The 18,895-nt window shown below is 43.7% G+C and overlaps 1 protein-coding gene and 1 long non-coding RNA gene across 5 annotated transcripts in view; one reads left to right on the top strand and one right to left on the bottom strand.

Moving 5' to 3' along the window:
• LOC147577196 (uncharacterized) overlaps positions 1-18,895 on the bottom strand; it is a 51,634-nt gene that overhangs the window by 24,054 nt on the left and 8,685 nt on the right. For all 4 annotated transcript variants that reach the window (XM_086674427.1, XM_086674425.1, XM_086674426.1 and 1 more), the window contains 4 exons: positions 15,501-15,649; positions 12,409-12,549; positions 11,881-12,011; positions 3,011-3,106 (listed from right to left, as the gene is read on the bottom strand). In XM_086674427.1, the coding sequence (XP_086530553.1) occupies positions 3,011-3,106; positions 11,881-12,011; positions 12,409-12,549; positions 15,501-15,649 (517 nt within the window). The remainder of the gene's footprint in view (positions 1-3,010; positions 3,107-11,880; positions 12,012-12,408; positions 12,550-15,500; positions 15,650-18,895) is intronic.
• LOC147577197 (uncharacterized) lies at positions 910-1,788 on the top strand. The gene is made up of 2 exons (XR_015240017.1): positions 910-974; positions 1,414-1,788. It is a non-coding gene; the product is annotated as an uncharacterized LOC147577197 (long non-coding RNA).

Genomic DNA, 18,895 nt, shown 5'->3' with positions numbered 1-18,895 from the left:
CAACCAAATACCTTATGACTGAAAGTAATTGTCCAATGTGGGAAGCTATTTTTTCACTTGCTTTGTGAACTCTGGAAAATGGTCTGCTCTGACAAGAAGCTATAAAATAAATATGAATTAAACACAGGATTTTTTTTTTTTTCTATTCATTTGAGGCACAGAATCCCTTGAGAGCCAAAAGACTTTAATGGCTCCCACTGTCTACTGGATCAAGTCCCAACTCTGGGCCTGACATGCAAAGTCTTCCTTAATGAGACCTAGCGTTTTTGACAGGTCCACCCACCCACATCCTCTTGTTCCAGCTAAACTTGTAGGCTTTCAGGCTTGCACCGTTAAGCCTCTCTCCTCTCTCAAATCCTTCTTCCTGTAAGTCCTTTCTTTCCACATGTCAACTTCTAACTCCTCCTCAGTTTCACCCCTGGGGAACAATGCCCTTCTCTGAACCCAGTGTCCATCCCTGGGTTCTCTGGGTTCACTGGGTTCTCTAAACCCAGTGTCCATGTTTGGCCCCTGAAAGATGCTGCCTTGTGTGGCTATTTGTTTTTCTAGGTGTGTATCCTGTTTATAAACTACATTCTGAACCCCCCCTGTTATGAACTGAGTTGTGTTCCCTCCCCAAATTCCTATGTTGAAGTCCTAAGTCCCAGCTCCTCAGAATGTGATCTTTTTTGGATGTAAGGTTGTGGCAGATGTAATTAGTTAAGATGAGGTCAGACTGGAGTAGAGTTGGCCCCTAATCCAGTATGACTGATGTCCTTATAAAAAGGAAATCTTGGACACAGACGCACACAGGGAGAATGTGTGGGGAACATGAAGGCCAAGGTCGGGGTGATGCATCTATAAGCCAAGGAATACTAGATTGCCAACAAACCACCAGTAGCTAGGAGACAGGCATGGAACAGATTCCCCCTCAGAACATCTAGAAGGAACCAGCCCTGCCGACATCTTGATCTTAACTTCCAGGCTCCAGAACTGTGAGACAATATATTTCTGTTGTTTAAGGTCAAAAGAGGCAAGCCTGATATTTTTGTGCCAGGTTTTAGCAGCTGAAAGGTATTATTGTGACTTGGGCCTCAACAAAGCTATTATTTAAAAGCTGGAGGATGAACAGTTGTATTGCTCTCTTTTTGACCTTTCTCTCAAACTATCTACCTTCTTGAGGGTTACACATTTCCAGGCCTACATTAGGGTGGGGGGTTGGGGGGCTTGGGTCGGGGTGGTGGCACACAGGAGGTGTCACTCACGAAGGCCTTACATTCAGACCCTGCTGTCATTGCCTATTGAGGTTATGCATGCATTCTCTATGTTTTTATATGTATTAGAAGAGCTAGCTTGTTAAACATAAAGACTTTAAGTATTATGAAATTTTTTAACCTTCTTTGCTTAAAAAAAAATTTTTTTTTTTTTAATCAGGAAGTCTCAACAAATAGAAGTGGTCAGAACCTCTCTCCAGCCTTGAGAAGTCTTGAAGTTCCCATACAGATTTTGACCTTTGGGTCTGGGTGCAAAGTCAAGTTAACTGCACAGCGTGATACACAGATTCAGTCTTTGTCCTCATTACCACTTTCTGCTAGGTCTATATGGAGAGTTAGAACTAGTGACCCAGCAGTCCTCTGCCTTCAGATGTCATCTGGCCCAGTGTAAGGACTGTCCTCTGTAGGGCCACCTGCCTTGGAGACCAATGATCATCCTCATCCCAAAAGGAATGCCCAAAAATCAACTCCTCCGAAAGGATCTTTGATTGAAAATATCCCCAAATGGTAAATAAATGTCTAAAACAAGTGATAACCTAGAATGGCTCTTATTATTATTCTTTTTTTTTTTTTCTTTTAGTAGGTTTTCTAAAATATACTAGTACTACCCAGTGGAAAGACTGTATTTATACAAGATGACAGAGACAGGTCTAATAAATTTTCTCACTTTTCACTTTCATTTGGCTTTTTAGATCCTAAGAATTTGTATTTATCTAATTAAGAGAGATTTCACAGAGGAGACACAGGATAATTTAAAAAATAGGAAAAAGACCACAAAAACAGATTGAGAAAGAAAAAGGCACAGGGCAACGAGTTATATCACAAAGGCCTGTCACCTTCCACACACTAATTGTATGAAAAATATATATATATAATGGACTAACACAAAACAACATGAGTTTAGGTTAGCCTCCACAAAGAGTTTCCCAGACTGTGCTCATGACACCTCTAGTGATCATCTTGTGCTTATCTTTACTTTTTTTAATGTCTATTTATTTTTGAGAGAGAGAGTATGTGTGAGCAGGGGAGGGGCAGAGAGAGAGGTGGAGAGAAGATCTGAACCAGATTATGTGCTGACAGCAGAGAGCCCTATGTGGGGTTCGAACCCACCAAGAGACCATGACCTGAGCCGAAGTTGGATGCTTAACCAATTGAGCCACCAAGGTGCCCCTTGTGCTGTGTCTTTATAACCTCAAAATGCTAAAGCTGGAGTGGAATTTAGGAAGCTGTGAGCACAAATTCTTTGGTTTGCAGAATAGGATGCTGAGATACAGGCACCAGGGCAAGCGCTGGGCACAGAACCCATGTTCCCTAATGCTGAGCTTTGAACCTTTAATGCTTGGAGAGCTTCTCACTTTGTTCAGTCCTGCTCAGAGGTTACGGAGTTGGTGATTTCTTAAAATTCCCTCTAAATGACTCTGTTTCTGATGCTAAGCAATGAGGGTAGAAGAGAAGTCTCCAAGCTGAATCAACCAGGTCCCGCTAGCTGTTTACTGCAGATACTGCCAAACGAGCCCACGCCCCCTAATGGATGCTGGCTTGTTGAATGTGCCGAAGAAATCCCTCTGGTGGACAAGGCCAAGCTGTTCTGTGTTTGGTCTCCGTGAAACCACAAGACACGGAGTCTTCTTTCTCTCCAAGTGAGTTTTTCCGTTTGGGGTAATTACTGTAGTAGCAGGACTGCACAGCCCGGGAAAGGAGGAAGCGATTTACAGATGAAGGAAGAGGGAAGGAGAGTTGAAGCAAGAACCAAGTACCTTTTTTTCTCCTCTCCTTCCCTGAAGCAGTTTTCCCTGTTTCAGCACCAGATGGCTTTGTAATCTGGTTCGAAGTTGAACTTGCCCTCTGTTTGGCTGCATGGAAAAGAAAAGGATGGGGAAAAAAGCCTGTTCAGAATTGTATGAATGGGGCTTTACACACTTTGCTATTAATTATTTCCTTCATTTTATGTACATTTTGAGCAGAGATATTCTCGTGAGAGGATTATCCGGCCTATTGTCAAATCCCACTCATTCCAGTTCAGTTCTTTCTTTCTCATGTTTCTTTCCTCAAAGTCTTGAGGAGAGCATGCAACCAAGTAGGGCCCCAAGTATCATCCTAAAAGGCCTCTTGTACATTCTCCACGTTCCACAGCTGCCCTCTATAAAAGTGGCTCCAAACATCTGAGATTAGTAAGAATGTAGCAGAGAGGAGCACATTTTTGGCATATTTTTAAAAATATTAGTATATTATCACTCTAGAGTCATTCTAGTCCCTTCCTTTCCTTTCTCTTGCACCCCACATCCCAAGCATCAGGAAATGGAAGAGATGTGGAACATGATCTCCTCTGCCACTGCCCTGGTCTCACTTGGGTAGACCCTCTCACTTCCCACCCTCACTGCTCCCTGGATGAGGACAGCTTTCCAACAGGCCTCCCCGCCCCCCCACCCCAGCCCCACCCGGTCCATTTGCTATACAGATTGAGAGATCTTTCTCAAACCTAAGTCCTAAGTAAGTCCTAACTCCTCTGCTCCCTTGTCACTAACAAGGCCCGTGATCCCTTGTCCCTGTCATCACCCAGGTACCCTTCTGCTCCCTGTGCACAGGCCTCTTGGAGACTTGGCGCAGGCTGTTCCCTCTGCCTGGCACGCTCTCCCCACTGGCAGGCTCACACCCTCACCTCCTGGTCTGTACACAAATGCTGTCTTTTCAAGGAGGACTACATTCAACCATCTATTTAAAATCACACCCCAACCATCGTCCTTCCCCAGACTCCCAAACTTGCTAATCTTGCTCGACGCTTTTTTAAAGTTTACTTATTTTTTTAATTTTTAAGTAATCTCTACACTCAACATGGGGCATGAATTCATGACCCTGAGATTAACAGTCACATGCTCTTCAAACTGAGCAGCCAGGCTCCCTTTGACATTTTCTTTTTTCCATAGCAATGACCACCTTCTAACAAACTAGAGCATGTGTATATTTATTATGCCTTTTAAAGACTATCTGACTTCCCCACCCCATACATAACACAGCGCATGTGCACACCCATGCACACACACGCACATGCACACTGCATTCCCAGCCCCCTCCTCGGGGGCAAGGACCTTTGTTTTCTACCCTGTGTATCCCAAGCACCAGGAAGAATACTTGGTGTATGTTAGGAGAGACAGAAATGCACACATGCAAACACACACATGATGAAGGAAGCAACATCATTACTAAGATTGCATTTTACACATTATAACAATTAAGAAGAACTTGTCATTGGCTCATGAGGCGTTTCTGCCTCTCTATCAGTGATGGAGAGCCATTGTGCCTGATCCTAGTGGGCAGAGGCAGTGACTGGGAGGCCTGGGAGCAGCTCACAGAACAAGAGAGAAAACCAAGCATTTGGGCCTTAAAACACAGTGGCCTCAAAACATTTTTGGTACCCTTACATCCCACAGGAACATTGAAAGGCGATGTACTATCTTTACAGTTTTAGGTTGGTTGTCTAAACTCACTCATCATAAGTTTTAAAGTATCAAGGCATGAGATTTCTAGGATATAGCAAATACTGGCCTTTAAAAATAAAATCTGTTACACCACTCTCTTAAGTGTATCCGATGGAATCTAAATTCCCAGCAATTTGGTATCTATCATCATCCATTAAGAAATCCCAAACAACCCAAAATGTGAGCAGATTCTTCTTTAGTGGTTGAAAATTTTACATCATTCCCTTTTACTCTTGTGTTTAAAAAAATTTTTTTTAATGTTTTATTCATTTTTGAGAGAGAGAACATGAGCAGGGGAGGGTCAGAGAGAGAAGAGGACAGAAGATCTGAAGCAGGCTTTGCGCTGACAGCAGTGAGCCCGATGCAGGGCTCGAACTCACAAACCACAAGATCAGGCAGGACGTGAGCTGAAGTTGGATGCTCAACTGACTGAGCCATACAGGTGTTCCTCTTATGTTTTCACTCGTATTTTCATTCTACTTACTCTGCTGAATTTTGTATTTGCAAGTCTTTTCGATTTCATCCTGTTATACTTCTCTGTAATAAAAATACTACATTTACGGATATTTAAAATTTTTAAATATCTTGGGATTATAAAACTCTAAGGTATTAAAAATGTATTCTGCAGTTATTAATCAATTTTAGAAGTATAAAACTGATTGGGGCACCTGGGTGGCTCAGTCGGTTAAGCGTCCGACTTCGGCTCAGGTCACGATCTCGCGGTATGTGGGTTCGAGCCCCGCGTCGGGCTCTGTGCTGACTGCTCAGAGCCTGGAGCCTGTTTCAGATTCTGTGTCTCCCTCTCTCTCTGACCCTCCCCCGTTCATGCTCTGTCTCTCTCTGTCTCAAAAATAAATAAACGTTAAAAAAAAATTTTTAAAAAGAAGTATAAAACTGATTAATATAATATATACATTTTGATAAATCCTAATACAGAAATAAAATTTTATTGAATGCCTCTCTTATGAGATGGATGCTGTTTTATTTGCTTTTATAATTAATTCATGTATTCATTAAAGAATATTACTGCTAACATGAGGCAGACTTCAGCATCAGTGCTATTTCTATTTTTCATTGTTATAGTTCTGATACTGAGAAACCTTACTCACATAGATGGGGATAAAATAGGGTTGCCAGATTTAACCCCTTTTGTCCCCCAAACATATAGGATACTCAATTGAATTGTTATTTTTTTTATAATCTTTTTCATGTTTATTTATTTATTTTGAGAGAGCAAGACAGAGACAAAGCACTAGCAGGGGAGGGAAAAAGAGAGAGAGAGGCAGAGAGAATATCAAGCAGGCTCCATGCAATCAGCACAGAACCCAGCACAGGGCTTGATCTCACAAACTGCAAGATCATGATCTGAGCTGAAATCAAGAGCTGGATGCTTAACCAACTGAGCCACCCAGGCACACCCCCCCCACACACACACAATTGAATTTTAAATTTCAGGTAAACAATGAATAATTATTCTAGTTAAGTATATCCCAAACATTGCATGGGATATACTTATTAAAAATTACATGTTTTCCATCTAAAATTCAAATTTAATTGGGTAATCCTAGAAGGAGTTTTATCACAGCAGTATTATTCAGTTCTTTGAACTCCTGTATGATAGGCTAAATATCACACAGCGGTTGATCAAAATAAAAAATATTTGTGATGATCTGTCAATTGATAGCTTGATTAAATCCTCCTTCAATTTTGTTAAAACCAAAAATCGGAAGCCACGTGGGATCTAAAAACTAGCATGTCACTGACTACAGTCATTCACTTTCTCAACACTTCCACTAATATTTTGAATTGTCTCTGCTTTTGGTACATACCCTAGGGAAAATAATGTCTGCTAAGATACTGGATGTGAGAGAAGCATGCCTTTCCCTCGCAAAGTAGAAAGATTGTGACAAAGTATATTAACCACAAGTACTGGATCCTTATGAAAGTTCAGAATCTGGACATTTCTTTCAAACAATCCACACCTCCCAAACACACCTACTGCGGTTTTCATGTACCCTCTCTCTGTCTTAGTGCATTTGGTCTACTATAACAAAATACTGTGGACTGGGTGACTTATAAACAACAAACATTTATTCCTCTCACCTCCAGAGGCTGGGAAGTCCAAGATCCAGGCACTGACAGATTTGGCATCTGGCGAGAGCCGGCTTCCTGGTTCATAGATGGCTGTCTTCTCGTTATAACTTCACAGGGCAGAAGAGGCAAGGGAGCTCTCTGCACTCTTTTTTTTTGTTTTTTTTTTTTGTAATTTTTAATTTTTATTCTTTTTTTTTTTTATTTTTTAGAGAGAGAGAAAGCACAAGTTGGGGAGAGGGGCAGAGAGAGGGAAAGAGAGAGAGAATCTTAAGCAGGCTCCACGCTCAGCACAAAGTCTGATGTGGAGCTTGATCCCAAGACCCTAGGATAATGACCTGAGCTTAAATCAAGAGTCGGATGCTCAACCGACTGAGCCACCCAGACGCCCATAGGCTCTCTTTTATAAGGGCACTAATCCCATTCATGAGGGTTTCAACCTCATGGTCTAATCACCTTCTAAAGGCCCCACCTCCTAAACCATCACCTCAAGGATTAGGACTTCAACATATGAATGTGGGGGGCACATAACATCAGTCTATAGCACCCTTGTTTCCAGACAAGAGCTGTAAAGGACAGGGACCAGGGCAGTCCCAGGGATCTGGCAGGATGTGCTAACACAGAGATTGTTGTGGGGGGTGGTGTGCCAGGTTCCTCTGCTCAAGAATCAGGTTTTTGGTGTGGCAGGGCTTGGTTTCAATACCCATCTGTGGCCAGGAGAGAGCTGGTAATATTCTTTAAATTTTTTTTTTTTTTTTGCCTCCTATGCCTCTTTTTTCATTTATGACTATCCTGCTGGCAAAGAAGTGAAATCAAGATGGGAAAACCAAATTTGTCTGAGCAAAGGTCTAACGATCCAGCTTTGAAATAGAAGGTACTTTTACTCTGTGCTGGTGCATATGTTACTGCTATGGACTGAATATTTGTGTTCCCCAAATATTCATATGTTGATCCCCCAGTGTGGCTGTATTTAGAAATGGGGCCTCTAAGGAAGTAATTAAGGTTAAGTGAGGTCACACGGGTGGGACTCTGATCAGACAGCATTAGTGTTTTCACTAGAGGAACACCAGAGAGCTCTGTCTCTCCCTCTGTCTGCTTGCACACACCTAAGGACAGCCATGTGAAGACACAGCAAGAGGGTGGCCTTCGGCAAGCCAGGAAAGGAGCTCTTACCAGGATCAGAATCAGCTAGCACTTTGATCTGGGACTCCGAGCTTCCAGAATTGTGCAAATTAAACAAAAAAAAATTTGTTTAAGCCACGCAGCCTGTGCTATTTTGTTACGGCAGCCAGTGCAGGGCAGTCTAATACAGTTACCCAAAGAATGCAGAATAGCTAAAAGGTACCAGTTGACCTGCCTAAAAATCAAGGTTCAAATGAATGAATAATGAAAGGAACTTCAAAGAGGTTCTGCGTGCTGACCGCTGACTGCAGGCCTGGCCCAGCTGGAGCAGTTTCCACCCTGTCCCAGGTTGCTGTGAAGAATGACAGGGCGGGCACTCTCTCAGGTCAGCTCTGACCCTGGCTTGTTTGGTCTCTGGGAAAAGAAATCCAGAACCTTTAAAATCAAGCCTTAATGACCCTTTGATCAGAAACCACTTAGAACAACTCATAAAAGGAAATCTCCACATTTTCCCCTCTCCACATTCTTGTTATTTTTTTTGCCTTTCCAATCCCACACCTCATACCTGTCCCTGCCTGCCACATGCCAATCCCAATCCCAATATTTCCAATTATTTTTCTTAAAAAGCACAGATTCACTTCGTTATCTAGGCCTGAAGTTATAATAGAAGACTTCATAAATAGGACTGTGGCCTTTTACAGGATTGGTGGTAAAAATCGCAGAGGGAAAGTAATACTTGGATAACAAACACTGTTTTCCAGGTCTCTTCTATATATTTATTGGGTTGACTGAATTATCAAATTCAACAAATAACCTATATAATTCTGATATCATGAAAGTTCCTAAATGGAGGATAACTATTGTATTTACAAATCTCCCACAGTTACAAGTTCTTTGCACTCACTTCCACAAAGTGGCCTTTACTTCAGTTCTCTTTATTTTTATTTTTTATCAAAAAAAAATTTTTTAACGTTTATTTATTCTTAAGACAATGCGAGAGAGAGAGTGCAAGCAGCAGAGGGGCAGACAGAGGGAGACACAGAATCTAAAGCAGGCTCCAGGCTCTGAGCTGTGAGCCCAAAGCCCGACGCGGGCCTTGAGCTCACGAACCATGAGATCATGAGCTCAAGTTGGACGCTTAACCGATTGAACCACTCAGGCGCCCCTATTTTTTTTAAAGCTTGTTTATTTATCTTGAGAGAGAGTTCAGGAGAGGCAGAGAGAATCCCAAACAGGCCCTGCACTGTCAGCACAAAGCCCGACGCGGGGCTCAATCTCACAAACTGTGAGATCATGACCTGAGCCAAAGCCAAGAATCAGATGCTTAACTAACTGAGCCACCCAGGTGCCCAGTTCCTTTTTTTTTTTTTTTTTTTTTAATAGCACAAGTCAGTGAATACTTTTTTTTACTGAGATAAAATTAACATCTAACATTATATTAGTTTCAGGTGTACAACATAATGACCCGGTATTTGTATACGTCATAAAACATTCACCACAGTAAGGTAGTTGTCCATCACCACACAGAGTCACAAATTTTGTTTCTTGTGATGAGAACTTAAGATCTACTCTCTTCACGGGGCGCCTGGGTGGCTCAGTTGGTTGAGCGTCCGACTTTGGCTCAGGTCATGATATCACGGCTCATGAGTTCGAGCCCCACATCGGGCTCTGTGCTGACAGCCTGGCCTGGAGTCTGCTTTGGATTCTGTGTCTCCTTCTCTTGCTGTGCCCCTCCCTCATTCATGCTCTGCCTCTCCTTCTCTCAAGAATAAATAAAACATTAAAAAATTTTTTTTAATAAAAAAAAAAGATCTACTCTCTTCACAACTTTCAAATATACAATACAGTGTTATTAACTATTGTCCCCATGCCGGACATTGGCCTTGAGCTCTTTATCTTCATTTTTTCAGGCAAGTAAAGTGACTATGTTCACCAGCATGCCTCAAGTTTACTCTCCTGGGAAAAGGTTGTTGTTGCTATAATAATGAGGATGGTAATGACGATAATTAATATCCCTTAAGTACTTACTATGTGCAAGGCATCATGTCAAATTAACTGCCTTACATTATACCACTTATTCCTCGTTAAACACTATGAAGTGGTTATCATTATGTTTATTTTGTAGCTGAAAAAGCTAAAGTTAGATCAATTTGATAATTTGCCCAAACTAATGCACAGCTGGGGTAGGATCTGAACCCAGACCTGACTTTAAGGCTGTGCTATTAGCCACTTGGTATAGTTTCTGTTACCAATGATTAAAGGTAGTCAGCTTTATTATTTAAAAAAAAATTTTTTTTAACGTTTATTTATTTTTGAGACAGAGAGAAACAAAGCATGAACAGGGGAGGGGCAGAGAGAGAGGGAGACACAGAATCTGAAACAGGCTCCAGGCTCTGAGCTGTCAGCACAGAGCCTGACGCGGGGCTTGAACCCACGGACCGTGAGATCATGACCTGAGCCGAAGTTGGACGCTCAACCGACTGAGCCACCCAGGCACCCCAAAGGTAGTCAGCTTTAAAACATGTCATAAATATGCATATTAGGGATCTATTAAGGGAGTAAGCAGCTGTTGTTCCTGTCTGTCCAGCATCTGTCCTTATCTGTTTACTTCTTTGGGGGACTGTCACTTCCCACCCCCCCACCCCCTCGGTGAATGGTGTGATTCTTGTTTGGCTGCTGTTCCTGTGCTCCACCCTCCCCCAACGGGGTGTGTGGTCAGTCCCGGCCAGTTACGGTTTATCATGACCTGGGCTGTAGGGACTGGTCCAGGAGGTATGTATGTGGCCAGTGTGAGTCCTCCTGTGGGATCTGACCCACAGTCACTGGAAGACAGAGGCTCACACTTTCTGGCTGATTATAAGTCATGATGCTATAGCCCTGGGACAGCTGGTAGACATGTCAACAAGCCAGATGCAGAAGAAGGCTGGCTGCACCGGGGGAGAAGGCCAACCCTCGGAAGGGAAGTAGAGTTGAGAGCAGCAAACTCAGGGTCTCCTGATGACATGGTCTGAGCCCCTGAACTCAGCTATCTCTGAAGGTAGCTATGAACGTCTAGTTATGTGAGCCAATAAACCCCTATTTACCTTTAATTCTGTTTGGGTTGCTTTCCCTTTTAACTGAAAGAGTTCTGATTAACATGCTGTACAAGTCCCCACCGCTGCTATAATGAACGACCATAAACTTAGTGGCTTCTAACAATAGGAGTGTATTACCTTACAGTTCTGGAGGTCAGAAGTCCAAAATGGGTCTCACAGTCAAGGTGTTGGGGGACTGCGTGACTTTTGGTGGCTTTGGGGAAGAACCTGTTGCCCTGCTCCTTCCAGATCCTAGAGGCCACCTACATTTCCTGGCTGCTGGCCCTTTCCTCATATCACTCCAACCTTTCCTTCCATGGCTCCTCCTCTCTGGTTCTGACCCTCCTGCCACCCTCTTGCAAAGATCCCCTGATTACACTGGACCCACCCATATGATCCAGTGTAAGCCCCCATCTCAAGGTCCTCAACTTTATTATATCTGCACAGTCCCTTTTGCCATGTGAGGTTAACACCAACACAGGTTCTGAGGACAAAGACATTGTTGGGGGTCCGTTATTCTCCTCTCATGCATACTCAGGAAGAAGAATTTCCACTGACCACTGGAAAGGTCCCTTTTTAAAAAAATGCTTATTTTTGAGAGAGAGCGCGCGAACAAGTGAGGAGGGGCAGAGAGAGAGAGAGGGAGACACAGAATCCGAAGCAGGCTCCAGGCTCTGAGCTGTCAGCGCAGAGCCTGACATGGGGCTTGAACTTACGAACCATGAGATCATGCCCTGAGCCAAAGGTGGACACTTAACCGACTGAGTCATCCCAGGCACCCAAGGAAAGGTCACTTTAATCACAAAGCAGTTTCCTTCTTTAGGTGGTCCCAAAGAGTGTTGAGTGAAGTTCCCCAGCACTTACCCTGCAGCTGCTGAGGGGAGTTCCTGGTGTCTGGCTGGTCTTTCCCCTGCATCTCTGCGTACTCTGCTATGGGTCTGAGGAGAGCCAGGGCTCCAGAACACTGTAAGTAATTGCCATCAAGGTGCAGCTCACTGGGGAAGAGGTGAAATACACTGTTCACTTGATATTATTTTCACTTCCTCAAATTTGGATTTGAGGTCTTACCTCATAATAGACCTGGTTACAAAATAATAAATAACCATAATAGATAGCAGACCACATCGTCAAAAATAGACCTAATGACCATGTCATCGGGCCAAAGATATGCGTTTAGCATGTTACCCTTGATTCTTAAATGTAACTAAAGGATCTTTCTCTTGCAGTTAAGAAAAAGAAAACAAAAATAACTAGACAGTAGAAAAAGATGACTAAAAACATTGTGAAAACTCAGGGGAATTCATGGGTTCGTAGACTCTGTAAACAAGCTGATTATACAACTCAAGACAGAACAGAGCCAGAAGCAGGAGGGGAGCAGGGGACGCATCTCACCAAATGGAGCTCTGGCATATGATGGAGCCCAGCCGCGGCCCGTTTTGTGGCCCCAGGCCACAGTAGCGCAGACTGAGGACTTGAAGCCTTTGGTTGTTCTCCAGGCCTGAGAAAATACTCTCAATTTCTTCATTTCCAAATCTAGAAAGAAATGGGAACAAATAGTGACTTTTAAAACCTATGTCACCTGTTGGATTATTCATTTTAAGGCACTCCCTGATCCCCCAAGGCAGATCAGATTTTGCCGACCCCCACTTTGGGCTTCCACAGCCGGGGTGGCTACGGGGGTGGGCTGGGTGACTGATGGGGACAGCCTGCATGTGGAGGAAGGGGGACCCAGAGTTTGACTCGTGGGCAAAGGGAGCAGAGCATGGTTTGAAATACCCAAAGGAGCAGATGGAGAGCAAGCTCTGGATCCTGAAGACAGGAGAGATTGCCCAGCTGACAGGAGTGGAGGGGTCTGAGAAGACTCCAGCAGCAGGAGGCTGTGTAAGAAGGGAGCCTTTTAAAGTACGTCCAGAGCAGGAGCGCCTGGGTGGCTCCGTCAGTTAAGCGTCCGACTTCGGCTCAGGTCAAGATTTCATGGTTTGTAGGTTCAAGCCCCGTGACGGGCGCTGTGCTGACAGCTCAGAGCCTGGAGCCTGCTTTGGATTCTGTGTCCCCCTCTCTCTCTGTGCCCCCCTGCTTGTGCTCTCTCTCTCTCTCTCAAAAATAAACATTAAAAAATTAAAAAAAAAAAAAAAGTATGTCCAGAGCAGGTTCAGGAAAGTTCAACCTCTTGGCCCTCCTTCCTGGCTTCATGCTGCTCCTCGCCTTGCGCCACCCAGTCCTTGGAGTTTGCAGAGAGAAGGCACAAGCATCACGCCAGGGAATTTGGAATGTCAAGGGATGACCTTTCCAATAAGGTGAGTCGTATTAACAGAAACAACTTCTTAAATTTACTAGTTTATCCAATAAGTAATTACGGTGGGTGGCTACCGTGGTGGGTGTGGGGGTGTAGCTGTGTATGAGAAAGAAGGACATCCTGCCTGGTGGACTTCACAGCCTCAGGGAAAATAGGAGGAAAGAACTCCAGTCCCTCAGTAACCTGCCATTTCACCAGTGGTGATTCCCAACCACCCAACACTGACAACTCCAGGTGTCTTGGCAGCAGCAGGATTTCAACTGTTAGAATATGGTGTTAACATATTAAACAACAATTAAAATATGGTGTTTTCTAAAGAGGAGGATTCCCTCTTTCTTCCTTCACTCTCCCCACCAATGGAGGAGCTGGAGTCTAGAGGGGTCTCAGCAGCGGGGCTGGGTCTGTCTAGCACAGTGCGGGAAGCTGGGAGACTCCCAAGTCGGTCTTCAGTCACTGCAGGGTGTCCTGAGGGCACTGGCTTTCTGCTGTCCTGTGTTAGGAGACCCTGACTCAGGCTCCTCCAAGCTTTTCAGAAACATGGAGAACCTCCAGAGATAGTCCTTCTCCTCAGCTTTTGCTGGAGACTTGTCCACTGTCACCACCAGGGCCCTAATAAGACCCTAGTTCTTTAAAGGGGCCTTTGTGTCGCTGTGGTCCCATTTGTCAGGCATGAATCATCTCTTTCACCTCACAGCCCAATGGCCTTCTGAGTACAGGACCCTACCTGGCTCCAGAAGAAGAGTCACAGAATCAAAGACTTGGGAAGTGGACGAGATCACTTCATAGGTCAGAGAGGTTGCAGGACCTACCCCACATCACACAAGCAGCTTAAAATTATTTACGGATGGCAAACTATAGACCCCCCAGCAATCTAGTATCACGGATCAGAAGTGGGCTCCGATTCAGCCAGCTAGATTCACATCTAGGCTCTATCCCTAAGAGGTGAATGCCTGGAACAAGCCAATTAATCCCCTGAGTCTTTGCTCATCTATAGTCAAGGGATAGAAATGATAAACATCTGTCATATATCATACGTCCATATGTAACGGTATATATCTATCTATTGTCGGGAGAATAAATGAGATAATCCATGTGCTGTGCTTGGCACACAGCGCTCAATAAAAATTAGCTGGTATTATCATTATTATTATTGCTCCCTGACTCTCTCCTGACAGCCTGGTGCCATAGCCCTCGAAAGACTTCCTCTTTCTTCCCTAGCACCACACCTCTCCTCCCACCTCCTCTGCTGGTGAATAATGACTTGTCCCTTAGGGAATCATGGTTTCCCTTATCCAAACCACGACTAAAATTTATACAAACCCGGCACCTGGGTGGCTCAGTGGGTTGGGTATCTGATTCTCGATTTTGGCTTAGGTGTGATTCCAGGGTCATGGGATTGAGACCTATGTAGGGCTCCACACTGAGCATGGAGTGTGGTTGAGATTCATTCTCTCTCTCTCTCTCTCTCACTCTCTCTCTCCCTCTGTCCCTCTGCCTCATGCACATGTGCTCTCTTTCTCTGTAAAAAATAAAAAAATAATAAAAAAAAATTTATACGGACATCCTTTGTGATCTACCTTCCGTTATACACAATCAAGAGCATATCTCCTCTCTTCCACTATACAGAGGACTTCCTTGGACAGTGGCATTGCTTTATATATATTTGTATCTTCTTTAGCACTGAGCACAGTGTCTTGCAAAAACAGGCCATCAATAAATATTTGTTAAAAGAATAAATGGGGGCGCCTGGGTGGCTCAGTCGGTTGAGCGGCCGACTTCGGCTCAGGTCATGATCTCGCGGAACGTGAGTTCGAGCCCCGCATCGGGCTCTGTGCAGATGGCTCAGAGCCTGGAGCCTGTTTCAGATTCTGTGTCTCCCTCTCTCTGACCCTCCCCCGTTCATGCTCTGTCTCTCTCTGTCTCAAAAATAAATAAACGTTAAAAAAAAAAAAAAATTAAAAAAAAAAAAAAAGAATAAATGAATAAGAAGGAAGGGCAGGAGGGAGGGAAGGAGGGAGGAAGGAAGAATCCTTTTGAGAACCCTGACATTTACTCAGAAACATTAGTTCTAAGAAGATTTTTGAGTTGTGATGACCTGATGAGCCACAAGGAACCAGGACTCTGAGCTCCTTACCTCTGCCTCCCTCAGCAGTCAGAGCCCTGAAGGAACTCTGCCTTCCAAACTCACCTGCAGTAATCCAGGACAAGAGAATGCAAATAGCTGCATGGCAGAGCCCTGCCCAGTCTCTGCAGAGACCACAGATCCATCCTGCAGTCAATGAGTTCCAGGGTGGTAAATGGGCAGGTGGCGAGCCCCTTCAATTCCAGAAGTGAAGCCTAAGAACATGAGGTGAGAAAGGGCTTACACAATGAAGACAAATACGCTCTGTGTTTTAATGTTTCTTAAAAGTTGATTACGTTAATTACCCCAACATTTTTGCCTTTAAGACAACTTTCCAATGTCCAAGGAGAAAGTGACATGAAGATAAAATAATTTCCCTTTAAAAGGAAGACTCTAGGGGCGCCTGGGTGGTTCAGTTGGTTAAGTGTCCGACTTTGGCTCAGGTCATGATCTTGCGGTCCGTGAGTTCAAGCCTTGTGTAGGGCTCTGTGCTGGCAGCTCGGAGCCTAGGGCCTGCTTCGGATTCTATGTCTCCCTCTCTCTCTGCCTCCCCCTCACTCATGCTCTCTCTCTCTCTCTCTCTGTCTCTCAAAAATGAATATATGTTAAAAAAATTTTTTTTAAAGGCACACTATGAAGAATTAAATGGGAAATGCCGCTCTGTGATGAGATATACTGCAGCATATCTTTTTAGATGCTGTGGGCTGAATTGCGTCATTCCCCTCATTCATATGCCGAAGTCTTACCCCCTAGTACCTCAGAATGTGACTGCATTTGGAAAAAGGGTCTTCAAGGAGGTATGAATTTAAAATGAGGTCATTAGGGTGGGCTCTTACCCAATATGACTGACTTTCTTATAAGGAAAGGATATTTAGACACAGGCACGTATAGAGAGGGAGGCAACATGAAAACACAGGGAAAAAGTGGCCATTTACAGGCCAAGGAGTGAGGCCTTCAAAGACGCCAACCCTGCTGACACCCTGAGCTCAGACTTCTAAGCCTTCATAACGGTGAGAAAAGAAATTTCTGTTGTTTAACCCTTGCAATCTGTGGTACTTTGTTATGGCAGCCCCAGCAGACTAATACAGATGTTGATACTCTAACCAACAAATTTATTTTCCTATGGTTGTATGATAGGGAGATAGGATAAAATAGGCAGAGAAGGAAAGGTTAGGACCTGAGGTCCCTGGGTGGGGTAAAAACACATATTTTGGAACAATGCTGGGAGTATCTGACCACAGCAAACTCACTCAGGCATAAAGTTCCTCTTAAGAATGTAACAAACACCACCTACTGCCCTTCAGGTTCCCCTCAGGAATTGGACAATCAAAATACCTAACGAAACTAAATAAACCATAAAATTTATGTTATCTGAGGGACAGTAAGACCGCTCTGACTCCTCACACAATGGAATGAAGCCAATCTGGAAGGGACAGCCCAGCACCTAGAGCTATCCAGCCGGTAAGGGCGGAACCTGACAAGGAACGAGGGGGAAGGGGAGGGGGCATTGACCAAAACCTTAAAAAACAAAGACCCTTGCCTATAGTTGGGGGTATTTATTTTCAAATGCTCCCTCTCTGCAAAAAGAGTTTTCCTACTATTCTTACTTTCTGATCTTATACTTTTGCCTGCTGCTCATTTTACTCTGTGTCCCCTTCTTCGTTCCTCAAAGCGACAAGGAATCCTGGGTATTGAGGTAAAAAAAAATCCTGTAACAGTTGTATTTTTTTTAGTAAAAAACTATCACTATGCCAATCTTCTTACAATTAGGCAAAATTATAATAGTTAAATTATCTCCTAAACAAGTGATAGCCATTATTACAGATATTAAGATTTATTTTTTTAATGTTTGTTTACTTTTGAGAGAGAGAGACAGAGAGAGAGAGAGAGAGAGAGAGAGAGAGAGAAAGAGAGGGACTGTGAGCAGGGGAGGGGCAGAGAGAGAGGAAACACAGAATCAGAAGCAGGCTCTAGGCTCTGAGCTGTCAGCACAGAGCCTGACATCGGGCTTGAGCTCATGAACCTTGAGATCATGACCTGAGATGAAGTCGGACGCCCAGCTGACCGAGACACCCAGGTGTCCCCAGATATTATCATTTAGAGGTCTACACAGAACTAGACTGTGTAAATTCAGCAATGAGGTGCTTTTCATGGTGAAGCCACAGGACCGGGGGCAACACATGAACATTTGGAACCATCTCAAGTTCTCTCGGTCTCCTGAATGGAGAGATCTATGGGAAGGCCATTCCTTGTGGTAACAGGATTCCAGTGACAATTAAATCCCTACCTAACTGGAGAAGGTATTTAAAGCTATAAATCACAAAGGCCACCTTTTAGCAATTAGAATCACCACAACTTAAGGATTTCTTCAGTTCAGCATTTAAACCTAAAAGAGGCTTTGGTGGGGTTTGGAGGATTTAGGGTTTCTTGAGGTAATGACATGTTGGTCAGAGATAACATTCCAAATTTATATGTTGGTTGAGAATATAAAAGCCCTTGCAGCCTTAACTATAGAGAGCTGGTGCTTGAGGCCTCTTTAATGAGAAAACACCTAGTTTTAGTGCTGGATTGGATTTCTCAAGCTGTGTTTCTGACCAAGGAGGCAATGTGGCATGTCACTGCCTATGGTAACACTGGTCTGTGCAAAATAGGCTCTTGACCACGTCCTAAAGATCTTGGCCAGTGGTTTACAGTGTCACTCCCTGGGGCACCAGTACTGCTGTGGGCAAGACCACAGCCATCTACCACAGAATTCCTCAGCAGCCTCCAGGTGACCAAGAGGGTTACATTTTAAAGAACTGTTAAGGATCACTTTTTTTTTTTAACCATCACTTTTAATATGCATGGATGGACAGCATTCTATTCCTGCTTAAATGGACTGACCCTTTTAATAAAACAACTAAAAATTCTGGTTCTGTATTTAAGATAACTTTTTAAAATTTATTTTTAATTGCGGTCAAATACACAATAAAATTTACCATCTTAGGGGCACATGGGTGGCTCAGTCGGTTAAGTAGCCGACTTTGGCTCAGATCATGACCTAGTAAGTTCATAGATTCAAGCTCCACTTCTGCCATTGTGAAGCCTACTCAGGATCCTCTGTCCCCCTCTCTTTCTGCACCTCCCCCACTCCCGTTCTCTCTCTCAAAAATAAACATTTAAAAAATTTACCATCTTAACCATTTTTTTTAACGTTAATTTATTTTTGAGAGAGATTGAGAGCACAAGCTGGGGAAGGACCCAATATGGAACTTGAACTCACGAGCCAAAGTCCTGCTCATGACCCGAGCCAAAGTCAGATGTTTAACCGACTGAACCACCCAGATGCCCCCATCTTAACCATTTTTAAGTGTCCAGTTCAATGGCATTGAGTATATTCACATTGTTGTGCAACCCTCAACACCATTCACCTCCAGAAGTTTTTTCATCTCGTAAAACTGAAACTCTATACCCAGTAAAAA

This window comes from Puma concolor, chromosome C2 (assembly GCF_028749965.1).
Source record: "Puma concolor isolate L17-30 chromosome C2, mPumCon1.1.hap2, whole genome shotgun sequence".
In the NCBI taxonomy this organism is placed as follows: Eukaryota; Metazoa; Chordata; class Mammalia; order Carnivora; family Felidae; genus Puma; species Puma concolor.
The sequence above is the reverse complement of the archived record's forward strand: the minus strand, read 5'-3'. Positions and strand labels throughout refer to the sequence as shown.